The 18,446-nt window shown below is 41.0% G+C and overlaps 1 protein-coding gene across 3 annotated transcripts in view; it reads left to right on the forward strand.

Moving 5' to 3' along the window:
- Positions 1 to 376: 376 nt before the first annotated feature.
- Positions 377 to 18,446, forward strand: part of SNX9 (sorting nexin 9) — a 46,334-nt gene continuing 28,264 nt past the window's right edge. For 2 of the 3 annotated variants that reach the window (XM_081187436.1, XM_081187438.1), the window contains exons 1-4: positions 2,208 to 2,523; positions 13,489 to 13,575; positions 14,899 to 14,973; positions 15,795 to 15,902. In XM_081187436.1, the coding sequence (XP_081043562.1) occupies positions 2,512 to 2,523; positions 13,489 to 13,575; positions 14,899 to 14,973; positions 15,795 to 15,902 (282 nt within the window). In that variant the 5' untranslated portion in view covers positions 2,208 to 2,511. Of the gene's footprint in view, positions 431 to 2,207; positions 2,524 to 13,488; positions 13,576 to 14,898; positions 14,974 to 15,794; positions 15,903 to 18,446 lie in introns of those variants that run through there. The other variant, XM_081187437.1, reaches the window with a different exon arrangement.

Genomic DNA, 18,446 nt, shown 5'->3' on the forward strand with positions numbered 1-18,446 from the left:
ACTGATCAGTTATTTTTAGCTTTCCCCACCATGGAGATGTGCTGACAAGAAATGCTTCACTTGGAGCCTCTAACATAGGTCTTAAAGACAGGAGCCCTGCCAGAAAAGGTGGGACTAGCAATCCTACACCTTCTCTGGTATCCATACAGCTTTCAACAATTCTGAACTTCCAATTTTGATTTAATTTTATATTTTCTAAAACCACTTTGCTCGGGGCACTTGAGGCTCTTTCTTCGCTTTGTGTTAAAAATCTTACCTGATTTTGGATGAATTTTTAAAAAGTCATTATATAATGATGTAATTATGTGATATCATCATGCACTGCACTATGTGTTCATCACATGCTGATGATGACTAGCAGATATAACATACCTGACAGTGTTTACTCAGCTCTCTTCTGCTTCTATAATCATTAGAGGCTGTAGAGTTGGTAAGCACCAAGTATCAGATTCCTCCACTGGATTAAATGGGCAGTGGCACGAAGTTAAGATTTTTGGCAGTTTTGATAAATCAGTGAATCACTTTTAACATTCCTCTTCAACCTGAAATATGAACCACAGAACATCCTGATATATACTGTATCTCTGTCACAACTTAACAAGGCCATTGCCACAAAATGGAGCAAGTAGGACACGTTCATTTATTTGCTGGGTGGAGAATATAGCCCCCCAAATCATTTTAGAACTCTCTGCTTTAGATTACACATATCCTATGATGTGCTGGTTATCATCTCAGTAGGCCACAGTGCTCCTGGACTAGAATAATTCATGTTGTGAAACATAAAGAAAAGTACCTCCACTATGTGTCCCTGCCCACCAAGTAGATTCCACCCCACGCTTCCATCATAAAATCTTTATGGAACTCAGCTTTAGTAGCAAAAGACTAGAAAGGTGGCAGGACTGAAATTGAGGCTTATCTGCTAATTACGGTACCTTATTTCAGCAGGGGAGAAATCTCACTTTCAGGAACTGTTATGTATTGGGTTTAACACATGTTTATGTTACAAGGCGTGTTCGTCTACCAACGCTTATACAATTGGTTAGAACGCGCCTTGTAACATAACATGTGTTAAACCCAATACATAACAGGAACAAATATGAAATTACATGAGATGAGGGAGAAATGTGGTTGCTTTTCCTGTGTCAGACCGGTTTCTCGCAGTTAAACTTTTTAAAAAGTTTTGCCTGTTTTCCACATTCTGCTGAGATCTGCAGTTGTCATGACTTTTTCGCCCTCCAACAGTAGAAGAGTTGAAGCACTCTTGGGGGGGGGGATGTCGTAAAGCTGTAATGAAATACATTAAAGGGAGTGTCCCTTCAAGTCACTGTATTTAAGATTAAGGAGCAAGCAATGAGCAGTTGATCAACTTATTTCAGGTGTTTTAGGAATACCTAACAGCCTAGGATTGAGTTTAGTTCATTGTAAGGAGCAGAGAATTGTTACATGCAGATGGAATCTAGTCTGTGAAGGCACTGGATTACTAGAGCACTCCTCAGCAGTCAAGGCTGAAGAAGAAATCGGGGCCCACATGTGAGCTGCCAGCCCACGTGTGCTAGAAGCAATGATGGGTGATCTTTTAGCCTTCCAGATGTTGCACAATTCCCATCAGCCCCAGCCAGCATAGCAAATACCGTAAGTCAGGCATGATGGGAGCTGGGATCCAGCAGCATCCGATAGGCCACGGGTCCCCTCACCGCACCTTCTAGGCTCCTCCTATGCAATTGACAAATTGAGGATCTGCTGTGCGTTTTCCCTTAACCCTGCTGGTGTCACGGGAGACATGGGGTGGGGACACTGCGCAGCTTTTTAGCTGCTGCTCGAAATCATTATTATTATTGCTGCTGCTGCTGCTGCTTGCTACGGGATCAGTACAGACACTTCGATGCTATGGCTTAACACTGTCGGAAAAAGTTTAGCCGACGAGTATTAGGGCTTGTCCTAACCACGTCGGCAGAGGCGGGATGTGGGGACGACGGGGACCAAAATGTGGGCGCTGACGGCTCTTCTCTGTGGAGAAGTTGCCCGCAGCGGCGGCGGCCTCGGGAGGCATCACGTGCGCGCGGCGAAGGGTGGGTCGGTGGGCGGGTTGCCTTCGGAAAGGGCTGCTCCGCGGCTCCTTCCCGTCCCTCTTCCCTCGCCTGGGTTTCGGGACGCCCTCCGTGAAACTCCGCCCCTGGATATGGGCGAGCGAACGAGGAAGAGGCGAAGGGAAAGAGAAAAGCAGGCGAAAGGAAGCGCAGGGGGCTCGGCTTTGTCGTGAGCTCGGGAGCTGCTTCGCCTTCCCATCTGCCGGGGGAGCCCGACCAACTCCGGGGAAGAGGCGGCGGCCGGGGGCTGGTTGGCTGGTTGAGGGCGCAGGAGCCGCGGCAGCCACCGCCGCCACCCTCCTCCTCCTCCTCCTCCTCCGCCTCCTTTCTCTCCTCCCCCAGCGCCGAGGCCCACTAGGAGGGACCCAGAGGAGCCCCCCGGAGCTCATTCCCTGCTGGTGGGGGTGGCACACGCAGCCCCGCCATGGCCACCAAGGTGAGCAGAAAGCGAGCCCTGCACGCGGCAGCCTCCCTTCCCCAGCGCCGCCCGCTTTTTGTTTGTTTTCAAATAACTCGGGTGGGTGAGGGGTGTAGTTTCTGAGGGAACGGCTCGCAAGTGGGGCGCGTTTCTCTGGGGGTTGGGAGGAACCGGAGGGCGTTTTGGCGGGACTCTTGGCTTGCCTGCCCGCCCGCGCCGGGGTCCGCTGCTGGCTTGAGGAGCGGGGCATGGCGGAGGGCGGCGTCTGAGGGGCATCCCCCCCCCCCAGTTGAAGTCACTTGGCACAGTTTAATCTATTCCAAGCAGACGGGCAAACGTGCGTTTGGGCCTCCAGCACAACTCTCCGCTGTGGTCTCAGCAAACGGGAGGAATGGCTGGCGAAGAGCAGCCTTCAAACTTCTGAGTGCCTCTGGAAAGAGTTTTCTTTCCACTGGCGATATTTTCATTAATCCGTGGTAAACAGTGAAATGAATGACTCGCTGTGTTAAAAGGCTCCTCTCTTCTAGGAGACAAACTCCTCCATGAGTAACTTTTCCCCAAGTTCAGGGTTTGAAGACAGTAATATGTGTCAGTGAAGAAAGAAAAAACCTGCTTCCCAACTCCATTCCTAGGTGTCATCACATTTTGTACACAGTGCGTGTTAACTGGTTGTCCCTGTGCTAGTATCTGTTCCGTTTTGTAATTCTGAAAAGTTGCTTGAAGTAATGCAGGCATTACAACTGGTAGTATCCCAACAGCCAAGTCCTATGCATGTTTACCAGGAAGCAAACCCAAAGTGTTCAATTGGTCTTTCCTACTAGTGTGTTTTGAGTTACAGCCTACATGTGCTTTCTGGGTTGCAAGAAAACATTTCAAAAATACTTTTCTGGGGCGGGGAAAAGTGCTAAGATATCTCAAGGGAGCAGCAGCTGATTGATGTTAGCATAGTCTGTGTGGAAACTTATTTTTAAAAATCAGTACTGTTTTCATACTGTAAATGTTTAAATTCTACAGCTACTTCATTCTGTTACTGTTTTTAGTTCTAAGATCAAGCAGTAAAAAATTGGCCACCAGGTGTTTTTAATACGTCCTTTTTCCTTTCCTTGATTACATCATATGTTAGTTTTGATCACGTGTATATTTATAACTAGTATTTCCAACCTACACATGATGAGGGGAAAATGAAATGTGGTGTATCTATCCTTAAAGAAAGAGACCATGTTTGCTTCTCAGTTTATGCATATGCTTTAGAATGGCATTTTAATGTTTAGTTTAGACATGCTTTTGGACGCTTCTGTTACCCAGATAAAGCTGTTGACTTTTTTTTAAGTGGTTTAATTCTTGGAGTTCTTAAATAGTCTTTCAGAAACTAAAACAAAAGACCAACAGGCCTAGCACTCTCTAAAACACTGTAATTATTACTGCTGTCTGTGATGTGGAATGCTCTAACTTTGCAAAAGTGTTTTTACAGAATTCATTATTATTGCAATATCCCTCAGGCAACTCATCCCATTTTATAGACGAGATGCCAAAGCAAATATATCTGTGGATTTACTGTATCCATGGCATAAGCAGGACTGAATCAGATAAATCACAATGGGCCTCAGTCCACTTCTTTATTGCAGACCAATTCAGGCCATATTGTGCACTCGTGTTACTTTTCTGACAAGTTTTTAAAAGTTGGTCCCAACTCCTTTTCCTTTTCCTGCTTGAATTATGAGTACTGAAAAAGGAAAGGTAAATTAGAGAGAACTTGGATATAAGTACTGATTAAATTGATCCTTATGTTCAGAAAGGCATCAAGTTCTTTGTAGTTTATCCTTTATTTTTGAGTACTCAGCATTCAAGTAGGAAAGGAAAAAATGAGTAAAGACAAAGTTTTAAAAAACTAGTCACAAGGAACAATTGCTGAGTAATACTCTTACCTCATCCATGGCTATAGATAGCTCTTTCCTTTGAAGTGGTGTTTTTAGGTATAATAACCACAGAAAGAGTATTGAAACTCCTTCAGTGTGGGTTCTCAGTTTAAAGTTCAGCATGAGTTCTCAGTTTAAAGTATATGACCAAGGTAGATTGTTTTCTTACACTTTCATTATGAAAATTATTGGTATTCTGTATTATTACTAGTCTAGGATGTGCAGTTATGAGGTCTTAAAAATAATTGTGAATAGAGCTGTGGAAATCAAGTGGTTTCCATTTTACAGCAAAAATTTGAATGGAAGAGTTTTTTTTTTAATTTGCTCCTCTGGTTTTATTTTAATTGAGTTCCTTTCCTTGTCTGGACCTAGACACCAGATAATATAATATTATAGTGTAATGACAGCTGAATAATCAACAAATCAACAAAAATAAAAATAACTGTTTTGATAGTTTTAATATCTTTTGGCAGTAGTTGAGTAAAAAGTTGATGAAGTAACATGCTTTCCTCCTTTAAGAAAAAGAAGAGCGGGAGAGAAAGGCCACTAATTGGAAATGCAGTTTTGTTTCACTTGCCACCACTCAGTGGAATTTGCTATAACTTTTTCTTTACTGGCTTGCTTTAAAATGGGGCATATGTAGATTTTTACTGAAGGACTCCAGACACCTGTGGAGAAGGAACTGCTGTAAAGATAATAAATAATCTGCAGTCATTCTTGTATGCATTCCAGTGAAGAGCTCATTGGATGAGTGGTACTTGAGCTTGGCATGAGTTGGGATGAGAGGAAGGAAGGAATTCCTGCTGAAAGTTTTTAGTCTCTCAGCCTCAATCTGTGAGTCCTTACGCAAAGTGGTGGACATGCTCACATGCACATGCTCACAGACTCTGTGCACTAAAACGCCAATCAGCTGAGGGAAGGGGCCAAAGGGTAGAGTAAGATTGGAAGAGAAGCCAAAGTTTGAGATGCACTGTGTGCCTGTTTGATAGAGCCTGGGTACAGTGACATGTCTATTCATAAGCTATTTGACTTGCATAGGCACTTTTTCTTGAGTCTAATGCCTCCTGTGGAAAAAAAATCTTATCTTAGTTATTCATCAGTGGAAGTATATGCCTAGATTTTGGACACTTTGAGGAGATCTAAAGCTATTGCTTGCTTTTGCAGATTTATAGTGCTGTGCTCTGTTGATGTCCCTTTCCAGTATGGCATGGAAATATATTTACAAAGCACTTTTAATACCAGAGTGCAATGTGAATTTCCTCTTGCCAGCTGTTGAAAGCCAAATCTATTGAAGGTTTTCCGCTTAGGCAGTAGCAGAAACGTAGTCCAATTGGTGCTTGCTTACTTCAGTGTTGAAAGGAAGTGAAGGATCATTGTTTCAGTGCCAAACAAATGCAACTTCATTGTGTAAACATAGAAGCTTGCTGCATCCTTTTATTTGGCTAGTTTTCTAAAGTCAAATGAGGATTGCCCTATCTTTTGCTTACGTGAAATTGTACTGTGAATAATAAATAAAAATATATATCTGAGATTCTGGGAAGCATTCAGGAATAATAAAAAGCTTAAAAATGAAAGGCTTGTGCTACATTGTTTCATAGTCTGCTTTGTTTACATTCTTGAATTATTGACTCTCAATATGAGTTGCAGGTACCTGAAGCAATGTTCACATTTTCAAAAATTAACTTAAAAAAATTAAAGTGCTATTTTAAACAACAAATTGGGTGATATTTAAACCTGGTTATTTCAAAAATTGAAATTCAGCATTTAAGTCCATGGATGATAAGATACAGGCAGTAAAAAATGCCAGGCAGAAACTTAAAATGGTTAGCTGCGAATATGTGCTTCTCAAAGCTGAAAAGACCAATGGCTCTGTAAAGCTAAATGACAGACAACTCAGTCTACCCATGTAATTCTCATTCACATTCTGTGTGAATTGAGTGTACTATATGTGCAATGATGTAGAATTTTCATGTAAGCATGTGCGTCCAGAGTTAACCTGAGAGAGGTGGGTGCAACTTGATGACCTGGCTCTTGCAATTGGGAAACTGTTTGCTTTAGGTGAGCAAGTGACATATAGAATAATAGAATTGCAGAGTTGGAAGATACCCGAGGGTCATCTAGCCTAAACCCCTGCAATACAGGAATCTCAGCTAAGACATCCATGACAGATGGCTATTCAACCTCTTCTTAAAAACCTCCTATTAATGAGGTAATGTTTCTCTTGCCATAATCAAGAATGGGGTTTTGCCCTTTTTGAGGACATGTCTTTTAGGATAGTCAGGATCTCATAAGGTTAGAAGAGACTAATACAGTGGTACCTCGGGTTAAGTACTTAATGTGTTCCGGAGGTCCGTTCTTAACCTGAAACTGTTATTAACCTGAAGCACCACTTTAGCTAATGGGGCTTTCTGCCGCTGCGCCGCCAGAGCATGATTTCTGTGCTCATCCTGAAGCAAAGTTCTTAACCCGAGGTAATATTTCTGGGTTAGCAGAGTCTGTAACCTGAAGCGTATGTAACCCGAGGTACCACTGTATAGGCTATTAGTCTAGCTGGTTGTTGCAAAACTGGACCATCGTTCCATCAACTCTGTCAGTAAATATAAGAATTTACACTACTGTGATCTGAGAGTAGGTGCCCCAAAAGCAAGCAAAGTCTCTTGCTTTTGTAAATAGCTAATTCTAGTGAGGTAACCATGCTAGTTTGTTGTGGTATAGTTTGATAACACCTCAAAACTTTGACATTTATTGCAGGGTTTTCCAAACTGTGGTCTATAGACTAAGTTTCATTTAGTTACAGTAGTTTGTTGTCTGTGAAGAACCTTTACAATGTCAATTCTATAGAATTCTAACACTAATACAATACAAAACAATACAACATAAGAAATAAAAGAAGTAATAAAAATGCAATTGAAAATCATAACAGCATCTAGCACAGGTTCCTGCAATTGTTGCAAGAGACAGAAGAACCATTAAGTTGTTTGCCAAGACCCCCAGCCAAACTCAAGTGGTCCATGGGGATAAAAGTTTTGGATCCTCTTAATTTATTGTGAATTCACAATAGTTGGTATATTTCCAATGACATGCTGAACAAACACAATACAGCTGGAAGTGTTGTGGCACACCGAAAAGCTTAGCTTGCCATGAACCACAATCCCCAGTTCAGACATAATGCTTTACCAAGGGGAGTCAACTGTGTATCATTAACTATCGTTTACAGTGAAATGTGAATTGTACCACATTTTGCCAATATCTTGTGGTCAGAGAATAACAAGCACACCTCATTTTTTTCATGATTGTTGAGAAATGACCATTCTTAACAAGTGCCATTGTTTGCATCCCTATGTAACAAGTTAAGGGGAAAGGGCATTTCCATTATTGAAATGAAGTTATTTTTCTTTGGCATAAATTTGAGAAAATTGGATATCATCTGGATAAAACATAATTATTTTTATGTAGAGCATTTTATGTAGAGCATGATTTCAGATGATACAAAAATAATCTCCTTGGAACATGAACACATGACTTCAGTTACAATCTTCCTTTGTTCTGGCCAGATGGTGACTTTATACTTTTCAATTACTGTATATTAGAACTCATGATGGTGAGCCCTCCCCTTTCCTTCAGCTCGATACGAATGGAGTCAGGGAAAAAAGGTTTTGAAACAAAGGAAAATCAAGCCCACCCTGCCATGCCAAAGTTCAGTTCAGTCAGGTTTCTGGTGATGCAAAGAACTGAAGGCCTCCTTTCTCAAAACCTAACTGCAGCAGTGTCAGGAATTGCGGCAGGGCCTATGCTAGACTGTTTCCTAGGACACATTTGTGATAGCATGCCATATTTTTCCCATGTCCTATAAGAACGATCAGAACTATTTCACATGGTAGGAAGCATAGGACTTTGGAATGCTCTCCCCAGAAAAGTACACTTGATGTTGTCAGGTAATGTCATTTTTATTTTCCTTAGGCTTTTAAATTTTTCTTTGTCTTTTCTACTCTAATATTAATTTTATCCTGCTTTTATAGATTTTCAGTCTTTAGCTTATTTTATTTCGGCTTGATATTTTATTGTAAGCAGCCCTCATGTACTTGAAGGGGAGATATCAAACTTAATGAAGGATAAATAAAAAGCTGTGTTGCAGTGAGTGAAGCCATTGGTCAATTTAGCTCACTTTTGTCTATTACGCCAGCTGGCAGTGCCTTTACAGTGTTTCAGAAGTCTTTTCCAGCCATGCCTGGAGATGGCTGGGATTGAACTCAGGGCTTCTTACTTACAAAGCATATGCTCTACCACTGAGCTATGCTACCCTTTCCTCATTGCTTGGGACTCTTAAATGATAATGGCTTGGTTTGCCCATGCAATAAGCCAAACTACGGCTTGCAGGGACTCTATGAACATCCTGTCTCTTGGAGGCAAGCTTGCATCTACTTTCCACCCTCCTGGTCCTTATTGTTCAAAGTTTGGCTTAGTTTGTCACTTGAACCCAGGATCATGGTTAAGCTCTCTCCTTTTTAACCATGATCTGTAACCCTAGGGCAATCCTTGACTACAGATCATAGTTAAGGAAAAGAGAGCTTAACCACGATTCAGATGACATGCTAAGCCAAACTGAGCTAAAAAAACTGGGGAACAGCAAAGTGACTGATTTTCTCCCTGGGAACAGTCTATTCACATTATGCCTTGGTTTGGCTTAGTGTTGTGTGTGAGTGTGGCCAGTGTTTAGTGCTTAATGGAAGCTTTATTGAGAGCCCCATTGTTGCTTCTACTTCATGTGGATGTACTATGTATCCTAGACAGTCATTCTTTTTTCTTGCAGTCTCTTCCTGTTGCAAGGATGAGCAAGAAAACAATTGTGAAAGTGCTGTCCTTTTTTGCTCCATTATGCTACTGACTGATAGAAATAGTATATTTTGCCATATGGGGTGTTGTTCATTCCTGAAAATGGTTATCTTCCCTGCAACTTTAATGGCATTACTTGCTGTGCTGGTAACCCAACATTTCCATAAACATGGTTGTGTGCTGGATTCCACCCCACCCCCCTTATTTCTTTTTGGTTAGGGCAAGGAATCTTTGCATGTAGGGAATGAAACTCTTTGCTTTGGCCTTAATTGACAGAACAGATTTCTTCCTTCCGTTTTTTAAAGGCTTGGTGAAGCCCAGCAGTTTTTTTTAAAAAAAATATTCTTCCAAGATAATTTAGAACTTAAGAAAACAATGTAGGAGCAAAACATCTTGGAACAGTGCTCATTTTATTGACTCATTAGAGCAGGAGTCTTCAATCTAGGGCCTGCAGGACCCAACTGAGTCCCCCCGCAGGGCCATTTGAAAACCCGCTGAGAGTCTGCTTTTCCTTAGCGCAGTAGGGGGTGGCAAGCAACCCCAACACGGCTTTCCAGCAGTGCGGGGACTGAGTGGACAGTCCCCGCACCGCGCTGAGGTAGACTCTGACGTGGCCTTTCATTCGTTGAGCCGCCGCTGACACACAGCTAGATATACAGTCCATTTGTAAAACAGTGGTTAAAACAGCATTAAAAAATATTTTCAGCAGGCATGTATTCTGCATAGTCAGTGAGATTTTAGAAACCATGTGGAAAAATATCATTCTGAGAATGTTTTTGTGTCTGGAAAAGACTTGGAACATGTTGCAATTACATTTTGCTGAAGAGTTTATTTCCACTCAACAGTGCTAGTAATTGTTTCCCAGAGTGGCATCCCTATTTGTTTCTGAAGCACCCAGGCAGGTTTCCTGACAGTAATCCAACCAGTTTTATGTGCTAAGAATGAATTCCTTACTACAATATGTTTGTATATTCATAATTGTTTAAATAACATCTGTGCCTTGCACAAGGCTCACATAATCATCCAGGCAATAAATGTGGACAATATATGGTCTACATAAAAATTAGGCAGAATTTATCATCTTTCCCATGCTACATTATAAAAGATGTAGTTAATTTGGACTCGTACTTTTCATAGAATCATAGAATTGTAGAGTTGGAAGTGAGCACCAGGGTCATGTAGTCCAACCCTCTGCAATGCAGGAATATTTTGCCCACCGTGGAGCTTGAACCCACAAGCCTGAGATTAAGAGTTTCATGCTCTACCAAGAAATTAGTTTTTGGTTTTGTAGTGAACAAATACTTTCTGAACAAAAGTTAATTCTAACAATATTTCATTTTTGAAATGTGCAAAACTAGGGCAAGTTCTGAAAGTACATATTTAATGAACTTAGTAGAGAAGGAAATTGGGGAGCTCAAGGCAAATGGAAAACACGCACGAATTACTGGTTTACACTACTAATACAAGCAAAAAGTCCAAAACAAGGGAAGTGGAGTAAGGACAACTTTCTACTATCACCTGATCTACTGAATTCTTTCATAGCATGATACCGGCAGAATGAGAGTCTTCTTGTTAATACTTTATACAACACAACAGCATTATCAGCATGTGTTTCTGCAGTCAAAATTTGACTAGCTAGCAACACTGTCCACCACTGTGTTCCACAACCCAATAGCTTTCAAGGTTTCAAACAGCTTATGAGAAGGACACTGCTGCAACTTACTTTTATCATGCATAAGGCACTTCAGTACAGTGGTACCTCGGGTTAAGTACTTAATTCGTTCCGGAGGTCTGTACATTACCTTAAACAGTTCTTAACCTGAAGCACCACTTTGGCTAATGGGGCCTCCTGCCGCTGCGCCGCCGGAGCACGATTTCTGTTCTTATCCTGAAGCAAAGTTCTTAACCTGAAGCACTATTTCTGGGTTAGCGGAGTCTGTAACCTGAAGTGTATGTAACCTGAGGTACCACTGTAATATGAAGATGAACTGCCCTGTTTTTCCTGACAGTAGAACACCCTCAGCGTTTTAGTCTACACTTAATAAAGAAGCAGTCAGGAATCTCTGACTTCTGGGCCTGGTCAGTTTCTTGGTAAGTGGGACTTCCTGTCATCACCAATCAACTGATTGGTGCTGCAGCTAGCCTTCAAAGCTGCTCAGTGAGCCCTTTTTAAGTTGTCATCTGCCATAAAAATGATTCAGCTGATTGATAAATAGGTGCCCACCGATCAAAGTTGGCCTACAGGGTTGGAGGAAACCTGCCAGTTGGATCAAGTTCCCATCCCTGACTAAAGCATGGAAATGAGCATGAATAGCACAGCCGTCTATTAAATAGTGTATGCCACAACTGAAGGCATTGTTAGGGCTCATTTCTAAGAAACACACCCTTATCAGGACCAGATGCTGTGGAGTCCAGCAGATGGAGGATGGGTATAAGATGGCCAGAGCAAGATATAATTTTCAGCTGCTGATTCACAGTAACTTCTTAGGGTGCTGCCAGTCCCTAATAAACATTGTTGCATTTGACAAAACCAGAAAACTGATAGTATATCTTATGAAGATTCAGTAAGTGGCTTTAATTTAATTTTTTTAAAACCAACTTATTCTTGTGTTTTTAACTGAGCAGCAACAACACAGAATGCACGATTCTTGTAAGCCACATTGGGGACCAATTTTGATTGAAACCAAACCTGTAATTAAGCCTAAGCACATGTAACTGAAACAACTGCATATTGCATTCCCATTTGCCTCCACCTCCCTTTCCCTCCCCTTAGTTGTTTTTCCTGTGTCCAATCTTAGATTGTATGCTCTGTGGGGCAGGATATAAGTATATTTTATAATAAAAAACAGAGCCCTGGAGTTATTGTTCCACTTCTTTGTTTGTGTGAAGTACAGTGGTGCCTCGCAAGACGAAAATAATCTGTTCTGTGATTCTCTTCGTCTAGCGGTTTTTTCGTCTTGCGAAGCAAGCCCATTGACGGATTAGCACTTTTAGCGGCTTATCGGCTTATCGGATCAGCTGATAAGCGGCTTAGCGGCTTAGAAAAAGGGGGGGGGAGGAAAAAAACCCGCAGGAACTCGCAAGACATTTTCGTCTTGCGAAGCAAGCCCATAGGAAATTCGTTTTGCGAAGCACCTCCAAAACGGAAAACTCTTTCGGCTAGCGAGTTTTCCGTCTTGCGAGGCATTCGTCTTGCGGGGCACCACTGTAATTAGTTCCATAGGCAGAAAAGAGACCTTGTTGACTCCTGTTCCCTACTCATGGTACATAAATGAGTGGAGAGCTGTAGATTTTGTTGATTCCTGATCTCAGCAATATTTTTTTCTGAATAATGCAAATAAATATTCATACAAAAACTAAAAGTGGAAATTGACATGCTATCTTCGCATACTGACACATTGCTAGTTTAAATAAGGATAGGACAGGGGATCAAATAGTTAATCCATTGCTGTATAGAAGGTGATGACTTCTCCTTATGGTGCTTGAAGCACCATGCATGACATTAAATTCCAAATACCAGAGATGTAATTCAATAACAACAAAAATCGCATATTTGAAATAATATGAGGTTTCCAGGACTAAATTATCTCTTCAACCACAAAGCAAAAACTTTCCTTTTTAACCAGGCCTTTGTAATTACCAAAACTTCACCCCATAAAGGTTTACAACTGGACAACTAGCTATACATCATGTGGATGAGGGGCCTTATTTCTGCCCCACACTGCTCATCCTTGGGGATGGAGAGCAATTTATGGTAGAGCTGTCATGCATCCATTAAGTACAAATTTTATGAGATCAATCCTCAGACTTAAGTGAGGGCATTTTGATATATAAGAGTGCTGTGAGCTACTAATTAGGTTGAATGTGGTATTCAAACTTCTGTTCTGGTCCTTGTGAAGGTGCTTTAAAAGGCTGGGTGGACAGTGTAGACTTGAGATTGTTGGTTGGTGGGTGGAGAGATTCCTAAATTTCCTCAGAAAATTAAGCAATAATCAGGTTTGGTACTTGAGACCTGATTGTGTCTTCAGTTTAGATTTTTACTGATAGCAGGTTTTACATAAATTTTTGGAGTTCCAAGTTTTTCAAAGTGCTAACCGTAACAAGTGATGTGTCACCAATTCCTCTCTGCTGTTACGTCATTTCTTTTGAACTCTGGTTTCCTACAAATGTTTGCTATGAACCTTTAACTAAACACAGAAGTGTTGTCACTGATATAGTTTTTGCACATCTACAGGCTCGGGTTATGTATGACTTTGCTGCTGAACCTGGAAACAATGAGCTGACAGTTAATGAAGGAGAAATCATCACAGTTACCAATCCGGTAAGATGCAGTCAGTGGAAATCAAAGTACCATACATAAACCTACTTCCTGGAATTTTGGTGTAGAAACATCAAGTATTTACCATATTATTGAACCTGAAACCTACAGATACACAACTTGCATTTTTCCCTTCTGTCTTAGTAGATTTGCCATTACCCTCCAAGTTAATAGATACATTACTTACTTACTTACTTAAAAGGAAGCCATAAAAAGAGTTGGTCACTGTTATGCATTTTTCTAAGGTGGGGAGACTGGAATTCTATAGACTTATTAGTTACAAATAGTTCTTTGAACTGTGCCTCAAAGTTGCAAATATATCTTGGGCAAACATACATATGATATAATGATATTGGAGCTATAACTTAAATGTAGCCTTACTTGGAAGGAAGTCCCATTGAATTCTGGACTTGCTTCTGCTTAAACATGCTCAGGTTTGTGTTTTGTTTGCATTCCTAGTGACAAAATTCATAATCTAATTTTTAAAAAAAACTATGGAAAAATTAATAGTTCAGTAGGTTTATCTTCTTCCATCAAATCTGCCAGCTAAAATTGCTGGCAAGTTTAATAGATCCAACTTGAACTGATCAAACCTAAACTCTGACCTGCGGGGTTTACTCCAAAATGAACATGTGTAGGACTGCAGCTGTATGTAGCTGCATCTGGTTTTCATAGAGCCAATATGATGTTGTATGTTGGACTCAAATTCCGAATTTCATCCAGCTATGAAATAGACTGCCTTCACTGTCTCTCAACCTGACCTAGCTCCTATGGTGGCTGTGATAATAAGACTGCAATGCTATCCCCTGACTGGCAGTGGTGGGACTTGATGGTGTGCTGCATCAACAGTTCCACCATTCATGCCAGCCAGGACAGAAGAGATGGGGGTGCAGGAAACAATGCCCTTTTGCTGTGTGGGCTCCTAGGCTGTCATGTTGAAGAAGCCTGGATCAGCAGTAGAGCCCCTCAGTATACAGCAAATCCTATGCCAGCACAGCCCCACTGCTGAAATCCTGAGTTTTTTTGGGGGGTGGAGAGGTCATCAACTGCAGCTTTTGGAGATAGCAGTGGCAGTAGCTTCTGAGTGGAGGGATACTTGTGCTGCATTAAAAACTTTCCAGCACATTGTATCAGGGGTTTAGATTGCTCTATTAATTGGGAGACCCCATTGTGCTTTGGAGGAAGCTTGGAACAAAAACGTGATACTAAGAAAACATGAATATGCTAAAAAGACATTTGGAATGCACTTCTTTAAAATAACTAAACTTACAATTTATTGTCTTCATAATTTTAACTACTTAACACATTTGTTTTTATTTGTTGTAGGATGTAGGTGGAGGCTGGCTGGAAGGCAAAAACAGCAAAGGAGAACGAGGACTTGTTCCCACAGATTATGTTGAAGTAAGTTACAAAATGATATTCATCGGTGAGATAAAATGAAATTATTACGTATTCTATAGATAGATAACCATTTTTTTAAAACTGGAAACATACAGTCTTGTAAGTCAGTAAGTGAGATACAGTATCACACCATTGTTTCTGTGTTTGTACATATAAGAGGCCTATAGTACACTAAAAACCAAATTGCAGTCTGCTTGGGGCTGCAATCCTAACTCCACTTACCTGGGAGCAAGTTCCATTGAATTAGGGTTGTTCTTACTTACAAGTAGTAGTTTGTTCTTACTTAAATGGAAGATGGAATGAAACAGGGCTTATTCCCATCTTGTATGTTCAGTGCATGCACATGGAGTGATACAGTAAGGCAGTGGTTCTCAAACATTTTTCACAGGGACCATTTGAAAATTGCTGAGCATCTTTGTGAATCATTTAATGGTTTTTCTGCCTCTTGTAGCAGTCACAATGTGTTGTGCTAGATGCTGCATTATTTTTAATTGTATTTTTATTGCTTCTTTAATTTCTTACATATTGGATTTTATTGTATTACAGTTTGAATTCCATATTTTAGTATAATAGAATACAATATAAGCAACAAAAGAAGCAATAAAAATACAATTAAAATCAATATGAGTGTTTAGGGTGATGGGTGTCCTGTCTCTTGTCTTCAGCCATAAACACACTATGCCATCTGAAAGCGTCTCACAGAGAACTTAAGTCCATTGAGTCCATTAAGTCACTGAGTGTGTTCAGAGTGTGATTTTTCTTTAATATAAAGTTGACATTTTATTTTAGAAATGTATTTTCAGCAGCATTCTGTTTTTCAGATTCTACCTGAAGGTACCAAAGATGGAATTTCAGTAGCTGACCAAGCCTTTTTTGATGGTCTCTCTACTGCACAGGCTAATTTGCAAGCAGCAAAAACCAATAGCCAGGTAGGTCTTGTTTCTTTAAAGCTTTTTAGAGCATGTTTTCTTGAGCACCAGAAGCATGACAGACTGTATTGAACCAAAGAAGCTTGTTGAAGTCCCTTGTTGTGAGTTACTCTAATCTGCATGGAAAAGACAACCTCAGGTGTTCTTTAATCCTTTGAAAATTAACTCCTCATTTATTGACATAGTTGTAAGGGAAATGAATGGAAAAGTTCTGCTAACATTACATTGGATCTCTTCTGGGTCAGACCAAAGCTCTGTCTAATCTAGAATCGCTTTTCTGTGACCAACCAGATTTCTTTTAGGAAGCCATAAACAGCCAAAGGGTCTCCTTTTTTTTTATTTGCACTCCAGGTACTGGCATTCTCTGGGCATAGAGATTCCATTTAGTTATCATGGTGGTTGATAAACCTATTCTCCATTAATGTGTCTCATCTCTCTTTGTGGTGGGCAATTATTTATTGTTCACTTGTATTAATTTTGCCACAGCTTTTGTTCCTTTGTTCTTGTTTTTCCTTCTTTAAAATAAGACTTCCTTCTTCTCCATGAGGGATAGCTTAGTCAGTAAAGAATGAGACTCTTAATCTCAGGGTTGTGAGTTTGAGCCCCATGTTGGGTGAAAGATTCTGGCATTGCAGGAGGTTGGACTAGATGATCTTCATGGTACTTTCTAACACTACAGTTCTATGAATCTGTATAGCTTCCTTTACTCTGCTCGTTACCATGCTGGTATCCTCTTGGACTTGTCTTTACCTTTCCTGATATGTGCGGTATACATTTTATCAGAACTAGTCTTAACAACTGTCTATAATCACAGAGTCATCCGACTGTTCACATAAATATGCGTTGAATTTGATAGCTCTTTGTCAGCTGTTAGCAGTTGAACATTTTGCACCAGATCTTAAGCACCCCTGTATGAAGATTGATCCCAGGTTCTCTCTTATCCCTGCTTGGATCCTATGTGTCTATATCACATCAACCAGCCAGCATCCTTGACTGTCCATGTTGGCAGGAAAGAGGAAACAAAATACAGTTTCTTGACCTGTTAGTTCCTGTGTGAGTTATTTCTGAAATCCATTTCCTTATTGGCCTTTCTGTTGCTCAGTTCTCTGTCGCCTCCACTTGTTCTTCCTTTCTATTGTAATGTATCAGCCGATTGCTGAGTTTGCTCTCTTCCTGTTTCTTCCCTGCCTCCAGGTACCTAACCTCTTTTCATTCAGCCTGCATATCTTGGCCAAGTAGCTCCATTTGTCGCTAGATCCATTGTCGCTGCCGCTGCCTGAAACTTTGTATATTCCATGTTACCCATTTGGTTCTCCTAAACATGAGTCCCCTTCTCCCATTAGAGCCTATACATCCCTTGTATGTGTGAGGCTGAAATGGAGCTCCACTGGCTAGCCATGCCACCAACTACCACAGCAGGCCCATTCCAAATTTTTAAATATCTGGAAAGAGCAATATGTATAAATGGCTGCTGACATATAGGCCCCTCTTCCTAGATGTCATTGCTGAATATGTGGACATCAAGGGAGCAGGCGTCAATTAAGGTGGGGCTAGCTCATTTGGTTTACATGCACATGTTAGGGGAACCTTTTTCAGTTCAGGGCCTAAATTTACTTCTGGGCAACCTTCGAAGGGCTAAATGCCGGTGTGGGCAGGGCAAACGGCCAAAGTAGGTGGAGCTATGAATGTACATTTACTAGTTTATATACACATTCAAGTGCCAGATGGAGAGGTCTGGTGCGCCACACCTGAATATACTATGACCATGTAAGCTCAAATGCATAAAAGTGCTTTGAAATGTTTCAGTATCTCATATCAGCCAAGATAAAGTTTTGGTTGGTTATTTCAAATACATATGCAATTCCTTGCCTCTCCAGCTCTTGGACATAAATCTCTCATTTCTCACCTATTTCAGTTTTCCTCTTCGCTAATGGCTTCTTCCCCCGTTCTTTGTTAGATTTTGAACGAACTGCTCAAGTCTGTGGCACAATATGTTTTAGCTGTTTCTGCATCCCAAAGCCCCTAATATGTCTGCCTGCATACTCTGGTTCCTCTGGACCCTTCATTCTTGCTCATCCCAACTGTGAGTTCTTAAGTCTCTACCTTGCTGCTTTTTGAGTCTCCCAACTTCTGTTTCCCTCAGCTTTTGCTGTGCTTGTCCATCTTGCCCCTCGTTAGGGCCTGAGCAGCTCAGTTAGTGGGAACCAGAGACCATGAGGCTCAGAAAGCTCAGCCTATAGCAGTAGACTCCTTTGCAGCTCTGATACTAGAGCAGTTCAACCAGGCCTCATGACAACTGTGACAACCCCCATAACTGTATTGTAATAGAGACTTGGATCTGGATAGGCATATCTTTCAACATGCCTAAATCTTTGTAGTAGTCCATAGGTCAGAGGCAGGTAGTGGTGGTCAAAGGTCTTGTAACACGAAAACAAACTTTTGAGTTGGTGGCAGGGTAGTTCATTCATTAATAACTGAAAAATTAAAATGTACTAAAATTCTAAAAGAAGCTTTTTAATTTCAGTGCAAGGATTTTTAACAAAT

The sequence above is a fragment of the Podarcis bocagei genome (genome assembly GCF_964188305.1).
Source record: "Podarcis bocagei genome assembly, chromosome: 3".
Taxonomy (NCBI): domain Eukaryota; kingdom Metazoa; phylum Chordata; class Lepidosauria; order Squamata; family Lacertidae; genus Podarcis; species Podarcis bocagei.